The 26,588-nt window shown below is 42.6% G+C and overlaps 1 protein-coding gene across 26 annotated transcripts in view; it reads left to right on the top strand.

The window, feature by feature from the left end:
* Positions 1–26,588, top strand: part of MAGI1 (membrane associated guanylate kinase, WW and PDZ domain containing 1) — a 291,554-nt gene that overhangs the window by 227,458 nt on the left and 37,508 nt on the right. For 13 of the 26 annotated variants that reach the window (XM_085236164.1, XM_085236165.1, XM_085236169.1 and 10 more), the window contains 6 exons: positions 2,050–2,088; positions 6,089–6,146; positions 7,740–7,831; positions 8,656–8,748; positions 11,035–11,217; positions 11,919–12,539. In XM_085236164.1, coding sequence (XP_085092290.1) covers positions 2,050–2,088; positions 6,089–6,146; positions 7,740–7,831; positions 8,656–8,748; positions 11,035–11,217; positions 11,919–12,539 — 1,086 coding nt within the window. The remainder of the gene's footprint in view (positions 1–2,049; positions 2,089–6,088; positions 6,147–7,739; positions 7,832–8,655; positions 8,749–11,034; positions 11,218–11,918; positions 12,540–26,588) is intronic. The other 13 variants (XM_019620191.3, XM_019620192.3, XM_019620193.3 and 10 more) reach the window with 4 other exon arrangements.

Raw genomic sequence — 26,588 nt, 5'->3', positions numbered from 1 at the left:
TATTTTGGGAAAGGATCATCTTTTCCATTTGACCTTTTTTACTGGTAGGTGCAAATTCCCATTCCTGTTTTTGCAACGTGCAGTTTTTCAGACCTCCCCTTCCTCTCATGTGTGAGGTTTGCAGGACGTGAGGAGCCGTCTGTGCACCAACTGCTCCCACTGAGCAGAGCCATCGGCTGTCAGGAGGAGCTGCGCCAATGAAGGCCTTTTTCTGGGCCTAAAAATGAATGTGTCAGTGGGTGATCAGAACTGGAGCAAAATTAAATCATAGCATACGCAGGCAGAGCTCCCTCCTCCTTGCAATTGAGCACTGCTGGCAGTTTAAAGAGGAGGTTGCAAAGACTCAGCGCAAGGTTTATCCTTTCTGAGGGCAGTTTCCCCGGAGCACAGCTTCTGTCCTGGCAGTTCAGCCACCATCCCAGTAGCCCTGATAACACCACACGACACTTCTCCTTGCAGAGGGGAAAGCCTTCTAGACCTCTTGTCCTCTTTGCAATTACAAGGCAAGCACTGGGATGATTTATTTAATTGGGACTGGAAGCATACAGCTGTGTAATTTTTTTTTTTTATTTAGTTCATAATTTTACAGAGTAGCAACATTTTTGATTATCATGTCCTTAAAATTAAGAAGTTTCATCGTCCCATGTGCCCCTCCACTTCATTCACCAAGTTGCTCATTAATGAGCATTTTTAATATTCAGTAATTAGACGAGTTGCTTCATAGTGCAGCAGTGCACTGCAGTGTTTTGCCTGGCTGCTCTGATCTTGCTTCACACATAAGAATAATTATACGTCACAGCACTAAGAACAGAGAAAATTATTTTTACTGCGTCTTGGAAATTGGATGTTTTTTGGTGAGGGTTGTGTTGGGATCCCACTGAAGCCATGGGACTCTAGGTCCATTTTTTGTGTGTGTAGTGTGTGTGTACATGTGAGTTTCGGGCTCGATCCCATCCTGTTTGTGGACTTTGTGCCTGTTGGATGTTCTTTCCGGCCTGTCGGGTGTTATTTCTCTGTGAGGTGTGTCCCTGACAAGTTGCTGGTAGTTTTGAGTTGTTTAGGATATCATAGTTCATATTTCATGTTAATGTTCCTGAACAGGTGTTTTGGTAGAACCTATTGCAGATCATGAAAGTGTTTTCTAGGTATCCAAATTTTCAAAAGCAGTACTCTGACACTACACCTTCTGTTTGCTTCTATCATTCACTTATATGGCTTATGCTTTACCATATTAGGTCCACGATTGTTTTTACCATCTTTGTTCTGGTTTTGTCATCATCCTTCATTTTCTGACTGCATTATTATTATTTATAGGCTAAGCAATACTTTAATCATCTGTGTCACTGTTAACTTATGAATATGGAGCAGATAATGATAAATGGAGCAAGAGCGAATATTGATGGCTTTGTGTGTTTGAAAAACTATATGATCTTTGTCGCAGGTGCCTCTAAAACTGTAGAATTCCTGTCTATGCCTTTACCAGTGCCTCTGGACTTTGGTGTGGGCCTGTGGCTCCAGTTAAATGAGTCATGAGTTGCTTCACATCCATCTTAAATCATCTGAATAGGTACAGTGAAGTCAGTCAGACCTTTCATGCACACAAATTTAGGTCTGTTCTTGAGAACCTTGCTACATTAGTTCTTATTTAGAGGCAAGGTTTTTCTCTCAGATTTCTTCATTGGCATTCAGATCTGGCCTGAACAAACGCCTGATAGATCCATATGTCTGCAGAATGGATTACAAAGGTCAGACTATGCAGATCTGAGGGAGAAGCTTCACTGAAGTGAGTATACAAACATGTTGCTTTGCCACATCAAACTGTGGCATGAAAGTAACCCATTGATACAGGTATTCCATTTTTTTTTCATTGCGTACATGAAATCCATCAATATTCTGGTCACTAGATGGTGATAAATGGGAAGCTTGGGCTCAATCTATAGAAAATTAGTGCTGGTTCTGCTGTTTGCTGTAGGGAATTTCTTGCTTGGTGCTGGTATCTGAATTTTTCTTTTAATTTTTTCTATCTCATTTACTGCTCTTCCCTTGGAGAAGAAGGGGTACACACGGAGGAACTGGACAGTGAACTAGGTAAATCATCCATCTCTCGTTTTGATGTTTGACTTCAACTGCACTGTGTTAAGCCTTTAATTGCTTTCTCCTTTTTGTCATTTTGCATCTTTCGATTTTGCTCATTTCAACAAGCCTAATTTAGCGACAAAACTTCCCTAGCCAACAAAGGTATTGATCTTCCTTTGCTCTTACATAGATTTTCTTACTGATTCAAGAAGGGGTTTGAAGAAAGTTGGAGGGCCTTAATTGTGCAAGGTTTGTTAGAAGTTATTTCCCCCTGCAGAAGTTAGGGGCTTTTACATTGGTATCACTGGCTTCAGGGTGAGGCTTAAGGTTGCCAAAGTTGAAATCAAGTGGCTAAAGGTAAAAATATTTCCCAGACAAGAGAATTAAATTGTGGTTTAGGAAGTTTCAGTATTACACAGGATGCTTTTGCTGAGCTTGTGAATGAAGCAGCAGAGCATTTTGCCTCAGTAGATGATTTTATAAACAGGTGATTTTCGATGATGTGGTACACTTTTATTTGCTGCATTCTTTTCTGAAGAATGCTGTCTTGATATCTAATCTCAGCTGTGCTCGTTCTGTTTGTGCTGATGGTGGAGGTAGTTGTTACTTCTGTTCACCTACGCTCTAGTGCACTGAAAGGCACGAGATTGCATAGGGGCTTGTTTCCACTTGGTATATTATTGCTTTAAAGATGACTGTGTTTACAGTTTATATTTGTGCTTACAGGAGGGCTGCATTACCAGAGAATTAAACTCCAGTGTCTGTAATTATTTGCAAGTTATTTTGCTTCCTGCTTTTGTGTGATTGATGGGGCATTGGCAGCCAGCAGCTTTTGAGTGACTTTTAACACTACACCAGGAGCTGTTCTCCTGGGTAATATACCTGGAATAGTGCATGAGGAGAAGGGTTGAAAAACAGATGCAGGAAAACTCATTAATTGATAAGCCTGGCTCCAGTTCTGCAGGCACTTCTGCACCCAAGTGTTTTGCTTGAATATCACGAGATGTTCCCTTTGTTGTGATGCAGCAAAGCTTTATTGAGATCACAGCCCATTGATACACTGCTGAGATTAGCAAATAACGCCATGAGAAGAGAGAGATGTTCAAATGGTTCAGCATTAGTGAGGGGGCATGAAAACATACAGCCTGTTCACTAAGTGCACTAGTGTTTAGTATAAACATGTTGTTGCCAGATAAATTGCTCTGCAGTGTATCTGCAGTTTGCTTTATGAATATGAGAAAATGGAAAGTGGAAGTATTTTTCAGAGAGATGGACTCAAGATGGAGTAATAGATCACTTCTTATGTTATCACCCTTCTGTTGTTAGGACGTCGCACTAAAGGACACAGAGATCTAGGCTTTGGAGTAGAATTGTTGTGTGGTTGGGCAGATCTTCCTGGACTCACCTTCATGGGGAGCAGCGTGAGCTGTGTATGCTGAATTCATCTCCAGCTCCTTTATGGTTGGGTACAACCCGAATCCCTGCTTTTGGAGTTGTGTTGTTGGAATCCATCCACTCATCCATTCCTTCTGTAGAACAGGGTACTAAACAAGAGCATCTCAGCAGGAGTCTGTGTATTTACCTCAGACTTAAAAGTGTAAAACAGGATATTTTTCTATTGAATTTACCTGCTAACAAATGCCTTGAGGCTGCAGAATGCTACATGCCAAATTAAAAACCACGTGACTCACTCAGACTCCTAATGGTGCAAAATGTATTTTTGAAGTCTTATGTTTATGAAAAATTCTAATACCCTGGGTCATCTTCAGTGCAGCAGAAGAGGTAGAGAAGGGAGATGAATTATTTAAAGCAGCTAAGAAGCTCGACTGTGCAACGTGGCTATGGAAAATAATGGTTTAGATTTCTATGGAGATAACTAACTGCTGTTAGATAAATTTCATAAGGCTTTTAGAAGTCTGAAAATGCATCTACATAATCAACAAGTAATGTGTTGAAAGCTGCAGTTTTTTGTACTGGTATTTCTGGTAATACAGAGATAGATTCTTTAAGTGGAATGTTGAAGAGATAGAAAACTGTCCAGTAGCCTGATGTGATTTTGGCACAAGAGCATTTTTGGCATTAAGAAAGCATTGAATTTCTGCTTTTCCATGGACATTCTTGAAAACAAAACAAAATTTAGCGTAAAAACCTGTTGTAAGTGTTGTATTCTTGTGTGTAAAAATCAAAAGCAATACTAAAAAATAAACATAACTGGGCAAGAAAAATGGTGGAAAACTCACTTTGAGGCATTTATACATTATGTCTCCCTTCCTATATTCACTTTTTTCCTCCTTGGCATTCTGCTTTCACCATGGGGCAAGTTAAGAATGAAATGGCAGCTACAGCTTGTGATGTCCCTGATTGCTTGCTAAGTTTTAATCTTGCTGTATTGAAATTCTTCAAGCTTGGCCCCAGAATTTGTTCACCAGAAAGGACTCCTTTGCAAACCAGAGAGTAGTCTTTGCAAAAAGACTTTGAAGACTTTCTGCTTTTTAACTTTTGTTTTCATGCAGTCTTCTTCCTTGTATAGTGTGGAGGAGTATCCGTTTCTGAAGCATTCATTTCAAATCAATCCTCTGATAAACTTATGTAGTATTTTTATACTCAAATCTTAGCACTGGCTTGCATTTAATTGCTTATGTCTCAAGGAATCCAAAGATGTTTAATCCAATGAGGATAAGACAGTGATAGGAATGAAAAACCTTCCTTCTGTCTGCAAATAAGGGAATGTGGAGCGAAAACCATGCAATCAATTTCATCTGATCTTCAGCCAACTCTGAACACAGACATAAACTTTGAGTAATTAGCCCATGTGTGTTTGTATAGATTCTGTTCATCTCCAGTCTGGAGATATTTCTGTCCTTATGGCAACATAGCTGAAGTCTATTAAAGCAGGATGAGGTAGTTACATTTATCCAAATTAACGGGCCATTGCTGATTGTGTTGGTTGAGCAATTGATACTGTTAATGAAAATAAATCTTTGCTAATAAATCTACTTGATAATAAATGAACACTGATTGTTCACTATCGGTCTTGTCAATTTAGTGTTAAATCTTGAGGAATTGTTTTGCACTGGATATTTGAATGTATATTATCTGACAGTGACTTTAAAAAAAGGTGAACATGCTGAGGCTGTGGGACAGGGAGCACAATTGCTCAGTCCATTGCATGGTGAAGCTTTCTTTTGAGTTGAGTTACAGCACTGTAGAACTGCACCACTGGATCCAGTGGTAATTTCACTACTCGCAGCCAATAGGAACATTGGGTTTAATTGAGTAGGACAAGGATCAGGCCCTTAAGTAATACTTGTAGCTTTAATAACCCTCAGTTGGATGCTGAAGTGATTTTATTATGTTCACTAATTATAGCTAAAGTAGTATATGCAGTCTAGAAAATCAACAGGAACAAAAGTGGGTACATTTCCAAACACTAATTTCATCTTCAGAACTGTTTTTTTGTTAATTATGCCAATTAAAAAAGGGAATCTCTGTTACATGTGATTATGGCAATATGTGCTTTTACATTAAGTGCTACGCAGTGAGATTACATCTGTGTGTGCCAGCCCCACATGGGTGGTTTCCATATGCTGGACGTTTACATTAAATTCCTTTTGTCCTGTTCCAAGATGTACATTTACTCTGGGCTGGGGGCTGAGCCACGCGATGTAAATATCTAAGAAATGAGTCAAAAAATATACTGTTATCAGCAGGGGCGATCCTAAATGGCCTGGTCCTCGTACAGAAGAGGAAAATGCTCTTTCTGTAGTCTGTTGCAGTCTCACCCACCTTCATATGCTGGCGTTAAAACAAATCTGACCTGTTCACTGCGTCCGTTTCTGGTGCTTCCATGGAGGGCTGCTCTGCCTTTGGTGGCCAAACCCTGAGGGTACTTGTGGTGTCCCAGAAAGAAAACGTATCGACCACTTGTTCATTTGATGCCAAGAGCAAACCTAACATTGAACAGCTGGGGCATCTTTCTATTGATCTCCAGTAATGTTTTTTCTATTTCCAGAGTTGCCTGCTGGTTGGGAGAAAATTGAGGATCCCGTATATGGTGTCTACTATGTAGAGTAAGTGCTGTGCTGTGGTTCTGGTGGGGCTGGTGGGCAATGGGGGCTTCACTCCGCAGCTCTCCAACAGCATGCTGCGTGGAGCTCTGATGCCTGCTCCATTGTAAGGAGCATGGTAAGGAGTTGTGGAGGAGCTGGTGCACCCACACCGCCCCACAGAGATTCTTGTGCTGGGCTGTGTTGTTCAGACTGGAGTTACGGGGTTAGTGAAGCTCTCGCCAGAATTAGAATAGCTCCTTTATCTGAATGACAAATCCCTCCCTTGGGAAACTGGAGAGCTGAGTTTTGTTTCATCACTGACCCCATAAAATGAATTTTTAATTATGTGTATACTCCTGTCTACTAGGATGGCTTACGATAGCCCTCAGAATAGACATGGAATGCAATTTCTGTCTGCTTTGGCTCATTTCTGACCCTACCATCTGTGCCTAGGGAAACAAGGTTAGCAAACTGTATAATTAAGGCTTGACATTTATTTGTCAAAGACATGGAGAATATTTTTCTGCTATTAAATGCCACGCCAAGAAATTTCTCCAGCTTTTTTTCCCATCACTTCACATATGCATGCCAGTTAGTTCTATGGCACTCCTTCCTGTTGGAATTAAACTGAGGCATAAGTTTATTTTACTTACTATCTATAAACTGGCAAAATGGTTTTAATTTGAGCATCTGTCTCTTCCTTCTAATTCAGGCACTCCATTATTACTGCTTAATAGTTTTTTTGAGAAACAACTGTATGGCAAAAAGGTTTAGACTGTATCATTTTTTGGAATCGTTCTAATTTCTCCTAACTATCTGAAGCTATCTTGAAATGGAAAATCTTTTGCAAAACTCATGAACTGGCTTTTACTTGCTTCTTTGGTTGTTTAAATATTGATCTTTAGCAGAAAAGTTCAGAACCAGCACTTTGCAGTGCTCATAGCATAATTACTTGAAAACGTGTTTGGTTTTTATTAAAGACATGGTGGGATGAGAGATGAAAAAATAACAAGTTCTTAAAGGTAAGCCTTGCCTTGGACACAGAGGTGTGCTTTAAGAAAATACAGTTCAATCTGTGCATGCCCTCATAGTGGGAACTCTTTGTAGTGATGGAGAAACTTTACAGTAGAAGAGAGATTACAGAACCTATTGAATTAATGGGTGATGAGCAGCTCAACTCTGCTGGGTTTGGGACTCTCTGGTATTGGGACTTCCTGTGTTTTTTGTTTGTTTGTTTGACTCCAGTGAGCTGGAGAACAGCTGTGCCCCTAGGAATCCAGTTAAAGCAGTGATGATATAGGCCTGTCTTTAAAAATGCAATCAGGCCGACCTCACCTTTCCTGCTGTAATTTCATTTTTTTTACAGAACGGATCACTGCTTTAATGTACTTGATGTAATCTGCCATTCCTACTCAGACATCATATTGATACTGGAATCCTCTTTGTTTTCTTAAGCAGGCTTTTTGGCTCACCCAGATGAGCACTGCTTCACATACGCTGCTGTTGATATTGTTTGGTTTTTCATTCCCTTCCTCAGAGAGGTTTCACACCTGACACTGATCCCTGCTTGTCACAGGACAGGTTTCCTAATTCATCATTCTCTTTCATCCCCAGCCACATCAACCGGAAGACACAATATGAGAACCCGGTTCTTGAAGCAAAGAGGAAGAAGCAGCTTGAACAACAGCAGCAGCAGCCACCAGAAGGTTAGCAGCACCAAGGGCACCATGGTTGGGGTGTTCAGGGGGGAATCTGCCCTCCCTCACTTTGGCAGCCCCATTCTGATGGTTTTGTCCTTCATTCTCTGGCCATAGTGTGTTCTAGAGGTAAAATGACACCACAGGAAAGGCTGCTCTGGGACTCATAGTCTACTGAAGGGAATGAGGAGTGAGCATTTACACGTACACTAGGGAAACCTCTCTGCATGGGAGAGTTTGGGATTTTGTGAAGCTCAAACATCTGAATTAATTTCATGATTTCAAAACATTCCCCCTTCCCCATTTTTTTCCTTTATTCACTTTTTACAGATTTTTTCCTTTTATTTTCTTTTTAAAGCAACCCAATGGCAATGAGGGACTTCCAAGTTTCTTTTTGGACCTTCATAGCTTTCCTACTCCTTGTTGAACAGCAGCTCCTGTCAAAGGGAGAGAAGATTTAGGTCTCGGCATTCATCCTACAGCTCCATTTGCTGCAACATCATCCCTTATATTTAGCAGTCAGGGTGAACAGATGTTGTGAGGACTGTGAGGAATAGCTTTAATATAAATGTTGAGACCACTTCGTTGCAAGTCCCGAGTGTGTGAGGTATACTGTCTGAGCACACAGATTGTTTGACTTAAACATAGAGGATCCTCCAGAACTGTGTTTTGAACATCCCATTCATTTTGTTCCACCTCTCCATGTCTCTTTCTGTTCTTGCTATGCTTTACATGTCTCCTTTGCTCAAACCCCACACTCCCACTGTGTGTATGTGGAGGAACTCGTAGTGCTGTTGTGAAACGAGTAACATTTCCCTCTCTGCCCCCTCCAGAATGGACAGAGGAGTGTCCATCTCTCCCACCACCCGCTGCTCCAAACCTTGTTTCAAACAACCAAGAGGCAGTTCGGGAAGCACCAGTGCAAGGTAACAACCTTGTTAAACCAGTTGTAAAAGTACAGCAAGGTTTTTTCCTGCAAAGGAAATTCCCACCACAACCAGTAAAGGAAGTATCATACACCAGGGCACACCTGCTCATATGAATTCCCCTAGACTTTGAGACCAATTGTTTCAAAGCCACATTTGTTGCCAAATGTGAGGAGCAAATGAGATTACCTGCATGAAAAAAATCATGACTGTTCTTCATGTAGTGTCCCAAGTCTTCAAAAAGGCATGAAAACATGAGTTACATTAGTGGGTAAAACCCATTGATGCTGAATGCAGGTACAAATAGGAGGAGATCTTTTTCTACAGAGCTGTACTGTTAGGCAAGGATTAGGCTTTTATATCTTCCTGGCTGAGTTTACAGCATAGCTCTTACAGTACATCCGGAGCATTTATTTTTGTTCACACAGGGCAGCCTTCCCTCCCAAAAAAAACAACACACAATCATGCAAGCCCTCCGGCACATTCCCATGGGTATTAGAGTATATTCAGGTAATCCAGATTGGCACCAAGGAAAAACATGTCTGGAGATGGTACACCATCCACCAGGCACCCAGCACTGGTCATTTCATCTCAGTGCTGTTTTATACTACTGAGATGGTACAAGGGCTGCCCAAACTCCATGCCTGGCAATGCAGGACCCATTGTGCTGGGGACCTCACTCAGCTCTCTACCTGCTCCCGACTGCCATCCACTGAAATCTTGCACCAAGATTTTTGTTAGCCTGCCTCAATGATGTTCTGGTCCACACTGGCACTCCTTCTCTCTCTCATTCCTTCCTCTTCCTTTATTAGTGCTGCTCCTCCTTCTCTTGCTCCCTGTTTGTAGCACTGTTCCCAGCTTCCCTGTCCCCTTGCCCTGTACCCAGGTGTTCCCATTTCCCTCTGGTGGCACAGCTGGGATCTTCCATGTACACGCCTTTAAAACGTTCTCCCCCTGCAAACACTGTAGGTGGGACATAGCCTGTGGTGCTACCGTCTCTTGTTACTAAGGGCAAGTTCAAGCTGTGTTTGTAGGCAGATGCTGGCAAGCTTTGCTTGTTCTGCTCATTTTTTGAACCAAAAACGAGCACAGGGCCAAGCCCTGCTACACGCTGCCTATGTTTTTCTGCACCTTGGGATCTGAGCACAGCATCTGCCTGCCATGTGCAGGATTACCACGTTCCTGTGCTACCCTTCAAAGGCAGAAGACTGAGTCCTTGCACTGCCCCCTCATGAATAATCTTCAAATATACATTTTATTTTATTTTTTCCCCCATTCAAAGGCTTACAAGCCTCCAGTTTCCCTCAAGGTTTGCTTTCTGAGCAAAGCCCCACGGCAATGCTGCTGAGGTTTCTGAAAGGATGCCAGCTCTGCTGGCTGTGACACAGGCTGCTGATCCTGGAGCTGTCACCAGAGGGCTTAGTGGCACAGGCTTTTCCCCTCTAAGCATTAAAAATAATTAAAAGTGCAGAGGTGCATAGTGTTGGCACTGTGAAGTACACAACTCTTTTTCCATCCTGTGCAATGTACTGTGCAAGGATGAGCTTTTGCTTTTGGAGCACCTTGTTCTCCCTTATCCGTGCTCCCAGAGAGCATTAGCAGCCCTCCAGCACAGCTCCCCCAGGACTCGAGATGCTCTTTGATCCACCTTCACTACAGCACTGCTTCATCCACAGCAGGTGAGGAGCAGGAAGGAAGGAGTCAGACTTGAAACAGTGTCTGAAGAGTGATGTCAGCATCCCCTCTGCTCCTCAACAGAGGAAGTCATGGGGGGGTAGTGATGGTGGGGTGGTAGGGGATTACGTGGTGTCTGGACATAGCTCTGGAGCTGCTGGAGAAGGCCAAGTGAAATAAAACAGTGATATTCATTTCTGTGGAAATTCTCACTGCCGACTCCATCCCATCCTTAGTGGAGTGAATATAACCACCTCGAGACAGAGATAAGGCACATTATCAAAACCAGCATTGCTAGATTTAATATATTCCCTTCCAAAAAAAAACCTTTTCCCCCTGTGTAGCCTTGGGACTGTGGTGTGTAAAACCACAGCAAAGGTAGCAGCTGGAAGTAGGGTTTTGCTCGCTCCTTCCCCTGCATGATTGGTCCCAGGGTGACAGGTGGAGGGCAGTGAGGTGACAGGTGGAGGGCAGTGAGGTGACAGGGCAGCAGTCTGGTTGTGTCCCAGCTCCCCGCTGTTTGTGCACTTGTTAGAACACAGAGGGATGGAGGAAAAGAAGACCAAATGCTCTTGCCTGCCTTTTTATAGATTTTCCAAACTTCCTACACAGGGAAACCTTTTTTTACAAGAAACCCTTCTGAGTTGAAAGGAAAGTTCATCCACACCAAGCTAAGAAAAAGCAGCAGAGGGTTTGGCTTCACTGTCGTCGGAGGAGATGAGCCAGATGAATTTCTGCAGATCAAAAGCTTGGTGCTTGACGGCCCTGCGGCGCTGGATGGCAAAATGGAGACAGGTACTGGTGCTGGAACTCAAAATCACCACCATCACTTTGGTTTATGGTTTTGGGGCTGTTCTTATACGCAATTCAAAACAACCTTTAGTCCTCATCGCAGTTTTGGGATAAGATGTTCAGCTTTCCAATCAGCAAGCAGGGAGGTGGGATGCAACATGAGGAAATCCTGATAGGATTCACTCGAATATCACACGCTGAGCATCCCTGTCTTACAGGCACAGTGTTAAAGAATTGAATCGTGACTTAATGCTGAGATTTCAGGCTGAAGTATGTCTGAGACTGGTACATGGCACTGTATTTGTACAGTTGCTGTTTGAGCCTTCTGTTACAGCTCTCAGTTTTGTTCCTGTCAGATGTCAGTGTAGAACAGGGTGTGACAATGAGAGCTGGGCTTGGCAATAACTGCTAAATGGGCGATACATTGTCGCTTGAATTTATTACCTTTTTGCAAGTACCAAGTTCCATTTTCACTTTCAGAAAGTGTTTATGCATGTGAAGGCTTTACGTGGTGAATCCACTGTGTGCTGATAGTTCTTTCTCATCCAATTGTTACCACGGCTTTTCTTTAAAAAATACATTAGTGCTGCTCTTTGCCCACGAGTGGCACCTGTGCACTGCTGGGGCTCCAATTCTGTGTTCCTGGGGTGTACAAGCGTGGTGTGGCTGTATGCACCTGATATATCTCTCTGTGTCCTCTGCAGGGGACGTCATAGTCAGCGTGAACGACACCTGTGTGCTGGGGCACACTCACGCCCAAGTTGTGAAAATCTTCCAGTCCATCCCCATTGGTGCCAGCGTGGACCTCGAACTGTGCCGAGGCTACCCCCTGCCCTTCGATCCCGACGACCCCAACACGAGCCTGGTGACTTCCGTGGCAATTTTGGACAAAGAGCCGATCATTGTGAACGGGCAGGAAAATTATGACTCCCCAGCCAGCCACAGTAGTAAAACAGGGAAAGTCAATGGCACAAAGGAAGCGAGACCCAGCAGCCCAGCTGAGGTCTCCTCCAACGGACCCCACGGGTACCCCAATGACACAGTCTCTTTGGCGTCTTCAATAGCAACACAACCTGAACTGATCACCGTGCATATAGTGAAAGGGCCCATGGGCTTTGGCTTTACTATAGCAGACAGTCCCGGTGGGGGCGGCCAAAGGGTGAAACAAATTGTGGACAGCCCGCGATGCCGGGGCCTGAAGGAGGGTGACCTTATAGTCGAAGTCAACAAGAAGAATGTGCAGAGCCTCACTCACAACCAGGTGGTGGATATGCTGATTGAATGTCCAAAGGGAAGTGAGGTCACGTTGCTGGTGCAGCGAGGAGGTACGTCTTTAAAACCACTTGAAAATATTTCTTCTAGTTATCCAAAAACATGGATGTCATGAAAGATCTGCTCCCTTAAACTTCAGTGTTGAAAAGGTTTGTGTCTGGAGGTGTAGGAACTGCTGCATGTTGGCAGTTGTAGCGTCAAATAGATGGTTAAAATTATTTGTTGTTTGATGCTTTAATGGGGGGAATGTGCGTGCAGCTCCTGTGTGCTCTTGCACTACACACAGCTTCTGGTAGGGGGCAAGCAGGTTGTATGGTTACACCTTTGCTTACGTGACATCCCTTGATCTGCTCATAAAACTTCATTTGTTTAAAGAATGGATATTTCCTGTGTTGTTTTGTGGGATGGAAGAGGCTTGTGATATGTTCTGTAGTTTGCAGTGTCCAAACCCAGATAACCATGGACTATTCAGCGTGGAAGTGTTACACATGGGATGCAGCTGGGGTTAGAGGCACAACATTTAAACTTTCCCAGGTTGTGAGCAATTGAAATGCTACTTCCTGACCTGTTTATTTGCTGGCAGTGAGGAGCTGAACTCAGTTTTGGTTGCATTGCTGAGGCACGGTGATTTGCATGGATGACACACACATCAGCACCTTACAGGGATGGGCAACACTGCAGGGACAGAGGGGAGCAGAGCAAGGAGCAGAGGCTGAACTCAGCCCTGGGAGCAGCACTGGCTGTGAAAGTGCCAAAACCTTCCCAAAGTGTTTTAATTGTAGAAAACTGGCAACCAAAGCCGGACCATTTAATGGGAACAGGCTGCCTTCTGAATAGGCAGCTCTGGTTTATTGTTTTTGAAGGGCTATTTCAAGGAATGGAGGATGTGGATTCTGCAATTAATAGCAGTTCTGGAGCAAGCAAGGCCTTTCTTATCCTCCTTTTCCAAATGCTTACTTTACTTTAATATTTTGTTAGTAAATTAAAAAGTAGAGAATGGAATATATTATAAGCTCTCCAATTTTCCAAGCGTGAGTTCCCTGGAGACCATCAATACTGGATAGGCTTAAAAAATGCACCGCAGACTCATGATTAATATATGTATTTTGGAAAAAGTATGGTTGGAAGAAAGATAGCAGCTATTATTAATTCTCCGTGAGAGCACATATATATCTGGTACCACCATACATTAATTATTTGAATTGTGGCTGACATTTAATAATCCTCCTTATGCCTTGAAGGCGTAATGAAAAGATCTGATGAGGAAATAAAGGCACAATTTCAATAGGATAGTAAATAGTTCCCTGGTAATCTTGCTGAGTCTCTTTTTTAATTAATTAATTTTTTTTGCTGAATTGAAATACTAAACTCATGTTGAGCATTTGCTGTCCTCTTCCCAGGTAGACAACGGGTCAGTCTCCTTGATCCCATTGCAGAAATACATTTGGCTCCACTGTTTGTAAGCAAATTCAGGACTTCTGGAGCAGTTTCTTCCATAGCGTCCCTATCAGTTGTCTTTTCCTCCTCCTCCCTCTGGTGTCCAGTGAAGAAAGTGCTCAGCTGCTATCAGGCAGCTGCACGTCAACCAGACATCTGCATTCAGTTGGGCTCTGCATGGAGCATGGGTTGGTTATATTTTTTGCTGCTGTTTTTCCATTTCATCCCTATGCAGTGCTGGAAAATGCTTCCTAAGCCCATCTCACAGTTTGGGCTCTAACACTTGAGGGGCTCAAGAGGAAGGGTGCAGGTGGCTGATAGAGCTGTACGTGAGAGCAGGTTACCTAGCAAAATGAAGGGACAGAGGGGATAACATCATTATCTCTAGCTACTAGACAGGAGAGAGAAGGTCCTTGAGTCAAAGAGAGGTCTTGACTGAGGATCAAATGGGTGTTGTTTGGCTACGAGTGATTTTATAGGGATCATTAGAAGGTTCTAATCCATTAGAGCCTATAAGTTAGAGTAGAGGAGGCGGAAAGCCAGTGCTGGGTGAAGGTGAAGCCCAGCAGGTCTGAAGGGGATGCGACGAGAAGATGCTTGGCAGTGAAGGAGGCTTGTTCAGGTCCTGGGTCTGTGAAATTGCCAGCACCCCTGATTACAAAATGCAGATTAACTATATGGGTTTATCTCTGCAATGCACTATGTCATTGCACATCTCATTTATTTTAGGGAATTATTGTTAATAAGGTCACAAAAAAGCACATCTTTATTTCAAACATTTTTAACTGAAGCGAGACCCAGCATCTTTAAACATGGAACCTACCAAGTGAAAGCAAAGAAAGCAGCAACAAAACAAAGGTATATTTGCCACCTGAAATCCATTTTACATTGAAGCCTTGTCTACACGGAGTGATTCACATACCTCTTCACTCTGCATAGTCATATTCATAATAAAAACAGCATTTTGTTCGAATAATCTCCCTGTTTCCCAAGTGACTTCTACTGCAGGGAGCTGTGTCTGTGCCAGGACAGGTAGGGGCTGTTTCAGAACAAGGGATTCTGCCAAACTACTATGCTGCATTTGGGTCAGTCAGATCTAGCATTTGTCTCACTGAGAGTATCTGCATGTCTTACTGATGTATTTTTCAAAGAACCTCAGATTAAATAGAATTTTATGTTGTTTTTTTTTTTTTTTACATTCTAGGCTAGTTTTCTGTAAACCACCCAACACTATTGTGTCTGTTTTGTGTTCAGTTACAAGAACAGGGCTGAGTAGTTTTTCTGCAGGTGAATGGACAATTTATCTTCTAAGCTTTCAGCATCTCTATTGACCAGGAGGTTGAAAATAGCACAGACCTTGAGCCTGATCTACATAATCCCCTCAGAGATGTCTTCTCACTCTGCTCCAGATCAAAGTAAAAGCATTCAGGTGGGATGTCATTCACATGCCATCTGCAAACCAGTGCAGTTTATAGTTGCTTTCCCTAGTGCCAAATTCACATTAAACTGGGGAATGGAATTCAGTCGCTCGAGACATAGATGATAAATACCAGCGTTTCAAAACTAAGTGTATTTCATGGGAGGGAAAAACTAAGTAATATCAAATGCCCATCAGTTGGCACCTGAGTGCTGGCCTCCATGTAAGTGCCGTCAGTAGTAAAATCTCTATTCATGGTTCAGCTGTGGATGGAGGATGTTTACTGGGAGAGATGAGGCAGGACAAAGCTGGGAAGCCTCTCTTGGTCCCTGACTTAGAGGTCTCAAGAAGGTAATAGGTATAATTTCAGCAGAGATTTGCAGCAATGGAACAAAATTACAGAGCACTCAAGCAATAAACCTGTTAAGACTGCTTATCTGTATGGAGCCTCCCTTGCTGTTCCAGAGCACATGCTCTGGAACATGAGCATGTGAGGCTCATTAACATCCACTGCTTCTCTTAGAGAGGAGGTACCTTCTCCTTCCTGTGCCAGAAGTGCGTGCTGGAGTCAGCTGCTCTGGACTTGAAGTGTCTTTTGATAGCCTAAAATGGAAGGACTTTTATTTTCTCTTTATTTATCTGGTGTTCAGGCTCTTGAAACATCACATAGTAATATGAAGATGTGTGTCATCTTCTTTAGAGTGCTGGCTGCAGCTTTGGGTTCCCCCTAGTCCCAGCACAGTCAGAAGATCCTTTAGTCATGGTGTGAAAGCTTTACAAACAATACATCGTAACGACTTCTAATTGCATGCACATTATGGCAGCATGATTGACATCAGATTGCTCTTTGGGATCTGGAGTGTCAAAATACAGTGCTTGGGCATAAGTGAGCAGCAGCATTGAGCATGAAATCCCCGAGTGGAGTGAGATCTGCTACCACTGCTGGCCTCAGAGTATGTCCACTCACTTTTATAAGCACAACCATTATATTTATTGAGATCCCTTTCCCCCCATAGAAAGCAATCTTTTCCTTCCTGTCCTTACAAGAAGTGTTGGAAAGCAATCATTTAGTGGTGAGAGCCAAAGAAAAAAAAAACTATGGCTGATCTCAGTGTTGGAATTAGAGCTCCTTTTCAGTTGCTATCCCTAATGATGTAAACCCATGGTAATTAGAACTGCAATCAGCTATTCAGTAGAGGCTTGAACTCTTTTGAACAAGCCACTCACTTCTGTTTGCCCTTTAGGCTGCAGTGAAGAACAAGCTGAAAGTCAAGCCACTTGAGCATCTAGCTGCCAGAATATTTCAGACTGCCTTAGCAGCTGCTGAAGTAGAGAAAAGTGAGTCCAGAGTGCTTTTAGGACAAAATCACAACCTGGGAATCGGATGACCGTTACCACAGAGCTCGTGTGCCTGTGCCAAAGCTCCTGGAAAGGGAAGAAAAGGTCAGACTTTCCAGCAGTGATTTCAGTTCTCAGTGCAGAGGGAGCAGAACATTATACTAGGCTCTTTGTCCCATGCTCAGATCCATAGAAACCCCCATGAAAATCCATCCCACTGAGCTGGGAGCTGCCATCTTCCTTATGATAGGATTTCCTACTCTATCTACCCCATAGGCCACCAGAAGCAGGAGCAAATGTAATTCCTCTCTGCCACTTGTGCGCTCCACTGACCTCAGCATTTCAGAAATTTCCTTTTCATGTCCTCCGTTTTTTCCTCACCTCACCCTCCTATGTCAGCCACCAGTGATGCTGCCAGGACCTTCTGCTCAGGTGTCTCCTGTTGGTTGAGTCCCTCAGCAATTTGTCATTCAGTGTCTGTTATTTCGGTGCACATGCTGTAAAACACCAGCTATTGTAAGTGCAGGTAGCACCAACAGAAATAGCAGCTGGAGGTATAGCTCTGATAACTCATAGGTGCCCCTATTTATTTAGTGAATTATTTTTTTAAAAATGAGAATCACAGTATGTTTAAAAATATATATATATTCAAGTGTAATCTCAAGATTTGTATTTCATTTCCTTTGTAATTCCAGGGCTACTACTTTGTCATTCCTGATTTATGCACTTCCCCCTTTAATTAGGAACCTCATTTGGCACTTAAAGATCCGCCTTTGATTGTTTCCTGTTGTTTAATTTTGTTACAATTTTTTTTTTTAAAGACTTTTCCCTGGGAAGAAGGAAATCAAATGAGTAAAGCTTTTAAATTGGTCTACAAAAACATAAAAATGAGATGAAATATGTTTTAAATGTTTTGCAGTGTTGTCTTTCTGTTTTCAGACTGCAGACAGCCCTAGCACATTGCATATGCCCTCTCAGGTTTCATAGACTGTGCATCTCTTTTTCCGTGCCACCAAGTCAGTCTTTACTGACTTCTCTCTGCTGAGTGGATTTATATCCTAACAAAGCCAAAATAGCTGATGAGACTTCAAAATAAGTTTGAAGCAGACCTTGATGCCGCATTTACTGTTCTCTTACAGCTTTATTCTGATTAGGGGCAGTCTATTGAGGAGCAGATACCGAAATCACTTCAAGCCAGGAAAAGATGGAATAAACAAAATGTTACACGTTCTTATATTTTTAAAAAAGATGCTTGAAGTTCATACCCATTATTAGAATTGCATGTATGCGTGTATTGCAATCCACTGTGCAAGTTAATTTTCCACTAAACTGCTCTGGAGCGGTAGATATGCCTTTTTGGGGCAATGCTGCGTATTGTTGTGCAGCACAATACAATGATCACTGGTAATTGGTTTTGTAAAGCAAGCTAGCAGGAACTTGTTTTTCTTTGTGATAAAAATAAGCCAAACTTAACATTTAAAATCAGGTCGTCTTATAAATAATGTAATATTTGGGGATTATGCAGTGTTTTTCTCTTTCAAAGTGCTTTACAGGTGTTAATCTTCATGACATTAGCTGTTTGTTTTTGATGATCTGAATTTGCGAAGCTTGGGATAACCGTGTTTACCAGAAACACGAAGGATGGAATTTGGGTGCTGCTGATGACAAGGCAAGGCTCCCATTAGACTGCAGGAGGCAGTAGGGTTTCACCAAGGCTTTGGATGCCTACAAACGCCTGTAAGGCACTGAGGGTAATTGTTAGCAGCTTGCTGAGGCACCTAATAGTTTGATGTGCATTACTAATATTCATATAAATACTGCATTTGCAGGAACAAATTAATTAGTCTTACCAGGCCGTGCTGAAATTTCTCAGTGCAAGGCATCCCGTTGAAAAAGGAAGAAACAAATTCAGGTGTCAACCTCCAAAAGAACAAGCACTTCATTTACAGCCTCAAAATCAGGACAGATTTAAATTGGATATAAGGAAAAAGTGGATATAAGGGTGGGTGAGGCACTGGGATGGGCTGCCCAGGGAGGCGGTGGTGCCCCATCCCTGCAGACATCAAGGTCAGGCTGGATGGGCTCTGAGAACCCAATAGAGCTGTGGGTGTCCCTGTGCATTGCAGGGGCGTTGGACCAGATAACATTTAAGGGTCCCTTCCAACTCCGCTGATTCTACCATTCTATTCTGTCTATTTATTTCAAGCCTCTGGTGTTCATATTCAATTGCCTTTTCTCAACCCTAAAGGTTAAGAAGCATCAAACAGCGCAGATTTTCATAGGAGCACCTGACTCCAAAGCTCAACAGCTTTATAACATCGCAGTTCTGATAATAAAGGAAAATTGGCATTGTTGGCATGTGAACATTTTAATTGCAGGCACAATTTTCGTCTCTCAGTGATGTGGTGCATGCAAAGTGCTGACAGTGGTCTGCACTTTGAGGCACAAATGTTTTTGCCTCGGCTGCCGCTCATTAACTCTGTTTGCACTGATTCTCTTCTAGAAATGAGTAAGCAAATGGAGAGATGCCTGTGAAATCTGCTTTTCGGGTCAACATTTGTTTTACATCAGCTGCCCTGCATTTTCGTGGCAGTGTGGCCCCAGCTCATGTCCTGCAGATGTATGTGTCATCGAGCTCCAGTCTCTAGGAAGGGGGGAACAGGATGGAACAGTTGCTGATTCATTGCTTGGCATTTCGTTACACACTTTGCATGAATTTTAAGGGCTGAGAGAATTTCCCAAACTTCGCAGATATTCCCCAAAGTGTGCCTTGAGGTCAGGAGGAAACCTGCACTTTGATTATGAAGGAGATGAGCAATTAACATATTTGGAATCACACCATAATTTCACTTCCACGTAACGCCGCGTGCTGACAGCGCCATAGCAGCGCTGTGCGCGTTAAGACACTTGGCTGCCTTTCTGTGGCAGGGAATCTGCTTCACAGTCAGTAAGAAAACCAAAGCAATTGCTGAACACTGGAAGAAAGACATGCCCAACTATCTTCCCATCAGGATGTTTTATTGCATGAGCCACCTTATCTTTCCAAAAGCAGGATGTTCTGAGATGCGGACGAAACTGGAGATTGCTTAGCAAATGAAAAATGAGAGCACTGAAATTCTTCCTATACTCTTTTGTACTCCCTAGCTTGAGATTTTGAAAGTTGCTTTGGTTTTTTATGCTTTCCTTGTGTGTGTGGTATGTGTGTTTTTGTTATTTTTTTCTCTCTTATGTTTGATTTGTTTTTGTTATTAAACGCAGAAGTGGTAGAAGTGGAGCAACCCAAACCCACATGGTGTTGTTTTGAATCAAACGTGATGTGATATAACACAAGGTGGCACAGCAGAACCTAATACCAGGCACTAGATAACGCAGATTTAACTCGAGATGTGCCTCCCACATCTTTGTTGAGATTTGCACAGCAAATGGAGCAGACTTGTAGCTGTGCAGCTCGGAGGGGTTTATTCCACTCAGTTTTCCTTCTACCCATACACCCTCCAGTGTGGCATTTTGGTGTGTATGTGCCTAAAAGGAGTGGGTTTTTATCAGCCACACTGCAGATGGGTGCAGTGGCTGCTGCCCTGATTTGGCACTATAATAACCAATCATAACAGAACTAAGGAATCCACTTATCACTGTAATTAAACACATTAGAAGCAATAGCAGGTGGGCAAAAGTGAAGAAGAAGGATGGTTTTGTAATGCACTAGTAGATGGTTTTGTTCTGAGACAGATTGTTTTTAAATGTACGTCCTCATGTCTCTAATTCTATTCTAAATTCATTTATTTATTTATTTTGCACTCTCCATCAGGATTTGCTGTTTCTTCATTCAGTGTTTCTTTTTCCTTTGTCTGGTGTTCTCCTCTTTGTGATGGTGCTGATAGCTAAGACTGTTAAAACAGTGCCTTTTGTGCCAACAAAGCTGCAGTGTACCTCGAGCTGTACATGGGGAGCCAGCAGGTGGGTTGGGTCAAGAAGGCTGAACTTTGGATGATGCAGCTGGGGATGGTTGTCCCATGACCAGGAAGGTCATGTTGATAGGGATGTGGCAGGTGGAAGTTTTGACTCCATCCTGATCCTCAGAGGTTAGTTCCTGAGATGCACAGTTATATACTTGGAATTACAGTGAGCTACTGATTGATTTTCCTAGAAAACTGTACTCTAAATTGATAAAATTATGTTTTTTGAAAACACGTGCAGATCCATTGTCCTCTCATAAAGATCTTCTGTCTCAGTGTGTGATTTGCACGCCCCAGGGCTGAATCTGGCTAAGCATTCTGTAAATATTAGCATATTGTTATGGGATGCTACTTGTTAATATCAACAGCAAACTAATGCCAGGAGAGCCTTTTGTGTGCATCCCCTTTGTGCAGGCCAATCTCTAAACATGGAATAATAGAACCAACCATAAACCAAGTAGGTTTGACCATGTGGATTTACATCTTGTAACGACACTGTGATAAGTCTGAAGACAAACACTGTCAATGAGCAGGATAAATACAGATGGGACAGCAGCAAAATATGTTTTTTCCTCTAGTGGCCTGCTCCATGCTATACATGGAAGGACCCCTGAGATAACCCATCAGGTGCCATCTCCCCTGGGGACCTGCATGGCCATGCCATGGGACAGCCAGCTGAGGAGATGGAGTTTGGGACCAAGCCTCTCCAAGCCAGAAATGGAACCCCTGTTTTGTTTCACTTAACCTCAGAGAAATAATAAATTCTTTGAGCAAAGAATCATGGTGTGCTCCAGAAGTAAAGCATGCAACTCATGGGTTTGGGTGCTGGTGAGAAAGGGTAGGTGTCTTCATGCGTAGCCACGTATTTATGTTTATGTACATGAAAATGCATTAAAAATATACCTAATACAGGTGTTCACATGCATACACACATATATATGCAAAGGATGTAAGGTGTTGTAATTGCTTTCCAATTCTGATATTCACCTTCTCAGCTTTCCTGAGGTTTAAGAAATCTGATGTGTATGTATTTGTTTAAATAATAACCAAAATTCTCATTTAAACAAATGGCTCCAACAGCTTGAGCTTTAGGAAAAGCTCTTCTTTTAATGAACTTCATAAATGAAGTCATAACAACGGTTGATGTGGTTCCAACCATTAGCTACGTGGATGAGGGTCACACTAGTTCTCAATTGCTTTATTATCTTACTGCCTTGGATTTGCCATATGTTTCTTACAACATAGTTAAATTTATATATTTGTAGTAATTAAATAGCATTTTATTGGCCAATATCTTCTTTATCACTTCTAGGATCACTTCTGGTTTGAGATGCTGAAATATGACTGAACTTGGGATTGCGAGGAATTGTTTGGCATCCTGGCTGAGAATGAGTAATTGGGGTTGACACAATTAAGTATCTTTAAAGCACCGAGAACCGAAACTCGTGTTGATGATAATGTACTATGCCTCATTATGTTTTTTGCTAGTGCCGGTGGGTTAAGAAAGCTTGAGATGGTCTCATGAAAGCACCACTCTATTAGCATTAGCATATAGCATTAGCATGAGAAACGTGGCAATTTCCACATTATTTGGTAGCTACCAATCTTGATTCATGGCATGTGCGTTATTCTCTCAGTTGAAGTTGCATTGCAGAGCTAAGTTTAGCTTGTGCAGTGGCACTCCTGCAGATGAGGGTGATGGGCAGGGACAAGGAAGGTCTTCTCTTTTTGGTGGTTCTTTTTTTGGTGGTGCTCCTTGTGACTGTGTGCAGACTTGTGTCTCCTGCTGCCAGTTACTCTGGTGTGCTCTTCAGTCTGGAAAAGATCGACTTCCATCTATTTTTTGTCAGATAATATTTGTCCTTTATTAAAAATTCCTTGGCATTGGGTTATACAGAACCAAGGGGATTGCTTTGTCACCACCAGCTCTCCCTCCATTGCCCCCCCGCAGCACTAATGGCCATTAGATTAATTATTTAGAGTTCCTTGTTTTTCTTGTAGGAAAATGCAATCGATGTGCAGTGCCAGTTGTGTGGCTGTGTATTCTCTGGCTCCGGTACTTCACCCCTCATCTTTCAGAGTGTCTCCTTTCCTTGATTATGCCTTTGGCTTTTATTCAGTGCAGTGTAAGCAGCACCATTTAGAAAACTTGTGTTGGTTTTCTTTCCCAGGCAGAAACACTTTCTCTGTAATTGTTAACCTTCATGACATGGTCTGAAATGTTCAGTTCCTTGTGTTTTGATTCTTCTCCCCCTAATTTTCAGCTGTTGTGCATTCTGGGCTTCACACATAATTGCAAAACCAAACAGGTGACCTTTACACCTAGGCTCACCAATGGCTCTTTTGTTGTTGCACGCAGATGGAGCACAGAGTGCCCTGAGTGGAAATGTTAAGTGATCATTGGAAGTGAAGATCTCATCACAGTTACTGATTTCCTCTGCGTATGAAAGCACCCCAAAGCAAAAAAAATGTTTAGCAGTAGCAATTGGCATTGTAAGCAGTAAGTTTGTCTTCCTTCTGGATGGGCTCTTAGCAATTTCAGGCACTTTTGTCCTGTGGTGGATTGTGCAAACTGGCGTTGAACTGTTTCAATTTCAGCTGAAACCTTGCTGTAATATATTTATATGTATATATATATATATATATTTGTGTTGGAGGGAGAGCTATTCTCACCATCTGACCTTTGAGTGACCGAGCTATTCAGAGGGGAGGACTTTCTTCAGACTCAGCCTTTGATCATTTTGATCCACAGTCCCTATAGTGTGTGGCTGTGGGATGTGTCTGGTGTCCACCTGGGAAATATTTGAGTGCCCGTGGCCTTCTGAGAACTGTCACCCAAATCCAGCCCAGGTTCTGGTGCAGATTTGTAGTTACACACCGTATTCTGTATACGTTCAGTGGAACAGAATTTCCCCTGTATTGAGATCTTCCTGTGTTATTTTGGTTGCATGAAGTCAAAGGGTTTGAGAAAATATTCCTGTAAAAATTGAGGCCTGCCACGTGTAACAGGCAGCAATATGTGGGGCGATTTCCAGTTTTGACCTTAGGTTTTAACATGATCCCCTCACAGGTCGGGCTGGGGTACCTACAGCTTCCCCGCATCAAAAGTTTTACTGCAGGAGAAGAACTGCTCCTAATGGGCAAAGGCATTAAGAGTGCTGAAGTCATGATGCAGAACTTGCATAAGGATTTGCATTTTTTCCCTGTATTACAAAACATAGTTGAGCAGATGGATGCAGCCAGCTGTACATAGAGCTTTAGGGAGTGCTGGGGAAAAAAGAGAGAGGTTTTTGTTAAGATAAATGTAATAATCTCTGTGATAATTAGTTTAATTTAGATCCTTGCCTCTGACTCATTTTTGACTAACCTTGTATGAAGCCTTTCTTCCCTTACTGACGAGCCTGTGAGGTTTTTTTGTGCTTGCGGATTGCTCACTGATCACTGGTATTTTTCATTAAGCAGTTGCTTTATTACATTGTTATTTAGAGGAGAGTAATTTGTGTTTTCTAATTAATTTAATTCCACTCACATTTTGCAAGTAGCTACAATGAGCCTATTCATGGGGGTTTAGGTCATATTGACATTGTTTACCAGATGTGCCAGTTTGTTTTAAAACACAGTTAACTCTATGATGGCAAGAGCCTCTTCCATGGCTCTACCTTCCATCTTCTATCAACTGCACCTCCAAAAACCCCCAAGATTAGGAGCTGCATTTCAAGTGATAGATGTCTTTATGGCTTAAATCCCAGAACTGCCTTACAAACAGTGTTGATATCAACTCTTACTGCTCCGTTATCTGATTTGAGGAGCGGCAGCAAAGCCTTGTGGCTTCTCTGAGGCACAAGGGATGGGAATGTTATCACTGTGACCACCGGAAAACTAGGAAATGCGAAAGAGAAGCAAAGTGGGCGTTTGCATGTGGCCCATTTATCTCCTGAAAGCTTTCACGAGAGAACGGGGAGGATGGGCAAGCCAGGCATTGCATGGCGTGAGCAGTGCCTGATGCATTAACCATGATGGGACATGGTTAATGTAGTAGAATGAGAAATGTAATTCATATTTGACACCATCCTGAATTCAGAGCTGTTGGCACTTATTTCTGCCATAAACTTTTTGGAAAAGCTTGGTGTTTTCTTGCTAGTGGCACACCCAGGAATTAGTACCTGTGCAAGCTTTGTGTTCCTCGCTGTTAAATACTGCATCTCTTCCGTCATCTAAGCATGAAAACTGCACGTTATGTCTATCATTGGCTCATTTGGCCTGCTGTGTCAAGAGCTGGGGGTTTGGAATCAATTCCTAATTCGGTGAATAAATAACTAAAACACAGGAAAATGCACAAGCAGGTTATTCCCCTGACATGGAAAGCTTGTCCCATGAAAAACTGGCATCGTTTGTGAACATGCTTTACAGTCACATATTTTGGTAAAAAATCAATTACTGCTTGTTTTGCAGTGACACTGTGAGATTCATCGGCCTCCGAAGTACCCAGTGCACAATGGCCTTGTGTGTATTTTCTGTCATTTTTCAACCGCTTCCCATCTCTTTGGCATTGGGACAGCTGAAATTAATGACAAACTCTGACAGAAAGGTTTGCTCAGTAGTTCATACTTAGTAAATTTTAACATCTAGCGGTTGTGCTGTAACGCAGTAAATTTTGGTACTGTTTGAACCGACAGTCCAGCTGCATCTCAGCTTTATTTTTTGCAATGAGCATTTAAATTGCTGTAGTACTTCTTCAGGCTCATGTTGGTCAGCCAAGGGTGCACGCATGCATGGAGATCTGTTCTACCTATTGATTTAATAGGAAAGAGCATCTCTTGGAAGGGGAGAGTAAACGTGTGTGCATGCATGTGGAAGGAGGGGGAGGGAGAATTTCTATCTCTGTTCTTATGTCTATGATAAATGATGCCTGTTAAAAATTAGGGCTTTACTTTTTAAAGCCCGTTACGCAAGCACAATCACTGTCAGCAGAAATTAAGCTTCAACCTTAGTTGTTTAGTTCGGACAGTTTTGATGTTTTGCTGCCCCTCAATCAATCACTGCCTGGAGGGGTATTTGCTTCTGCCTGGAAATGCAACAGAGTGATGTACAGAGTGCAGATATTCCTCAAAAATGGCAAATGTTTCAGTTGGGATACTCAGTTTTCATTGCTGTCTGTGAGCAGGTCGGAAGTGAGCCCTGTTTTTCATTTTTAATTGTGGAACTTCCCAGTTCAGAACTAGCATTTCCCTAATTACCTTAAAATGAGCTTCTTTCAAGACACATTTGTAATTCGCTTGCATCACTTATTTTATTCTCCACGCAGAAGTTAGATGAGGGCATGGTTCTTAGCACAGACAAAATGCATGAAGTGGTAAACATAATGCAGCATAAACGCCACATAAATCACATCCTAAAGACAAAAGCAGATTTCAAACGTCTGAATTGCTGAGCACTTAGTGTGGAGAGTAATCTGTGTTTTGGTTTATGGTTGTTTTCTGGAGTGCCGTGCAGAGCAAAGCAGGGTTTCCCCTCCTTTCCAGCAGTGCAGGAGAGGGGGAGGATTTGCAGCCCACTCAGGGGGCACTTGTCCTGTGCTGTAGGCAAACTGCCCCGACAAGTGTCTGCTTTGCTGGGAACGGAGCCATGCAGAAGTAGTTGGTAGAAATCCCACTTGAGTTCTCCCTTGGCTCACACTTGTCACAGGCTGCTCCGAAATGCAAAACTGTCCTTGAAAAAACCTTCTCCCTTTGCATGGATGCGACCTGTGTGAGCACCCCCCCAGCATCCTCCTGAGGTTAGGACTCGCAGTGCTGCTTTCAAGCTCTGAAATCACAGCTGGCAGATAAAACCTGTGCCTTCAAACATTTATACTCGGGATGGGCAGGAAGGAAGCGTGTTTTCTCCACAGCGTTCACGCTTTTAGGGATAAAAGCTCACTCCTCTGCATGCTTTTGTTTCGCCTCGCCTCCCGG

Source organism: Meleagris gallopavo, chromosome 14, assembly GCF_905368555.1.
Source record: "Meleagris gallopavo chromosome 14, MGAL_WU_HG_1.1, whole genome shotgun sequence".
NCBI classification, from domain to species: Eukaryota; Metazoa; Chordata; class Aves; order Galliformes; family Phasianidae; genus Meleagris; species Meleagris gallopavo.
Note: the sequence above shows the minus strand (reverse complement) of the source record. Positions and strands in the feature narration are given on the sequence as shown.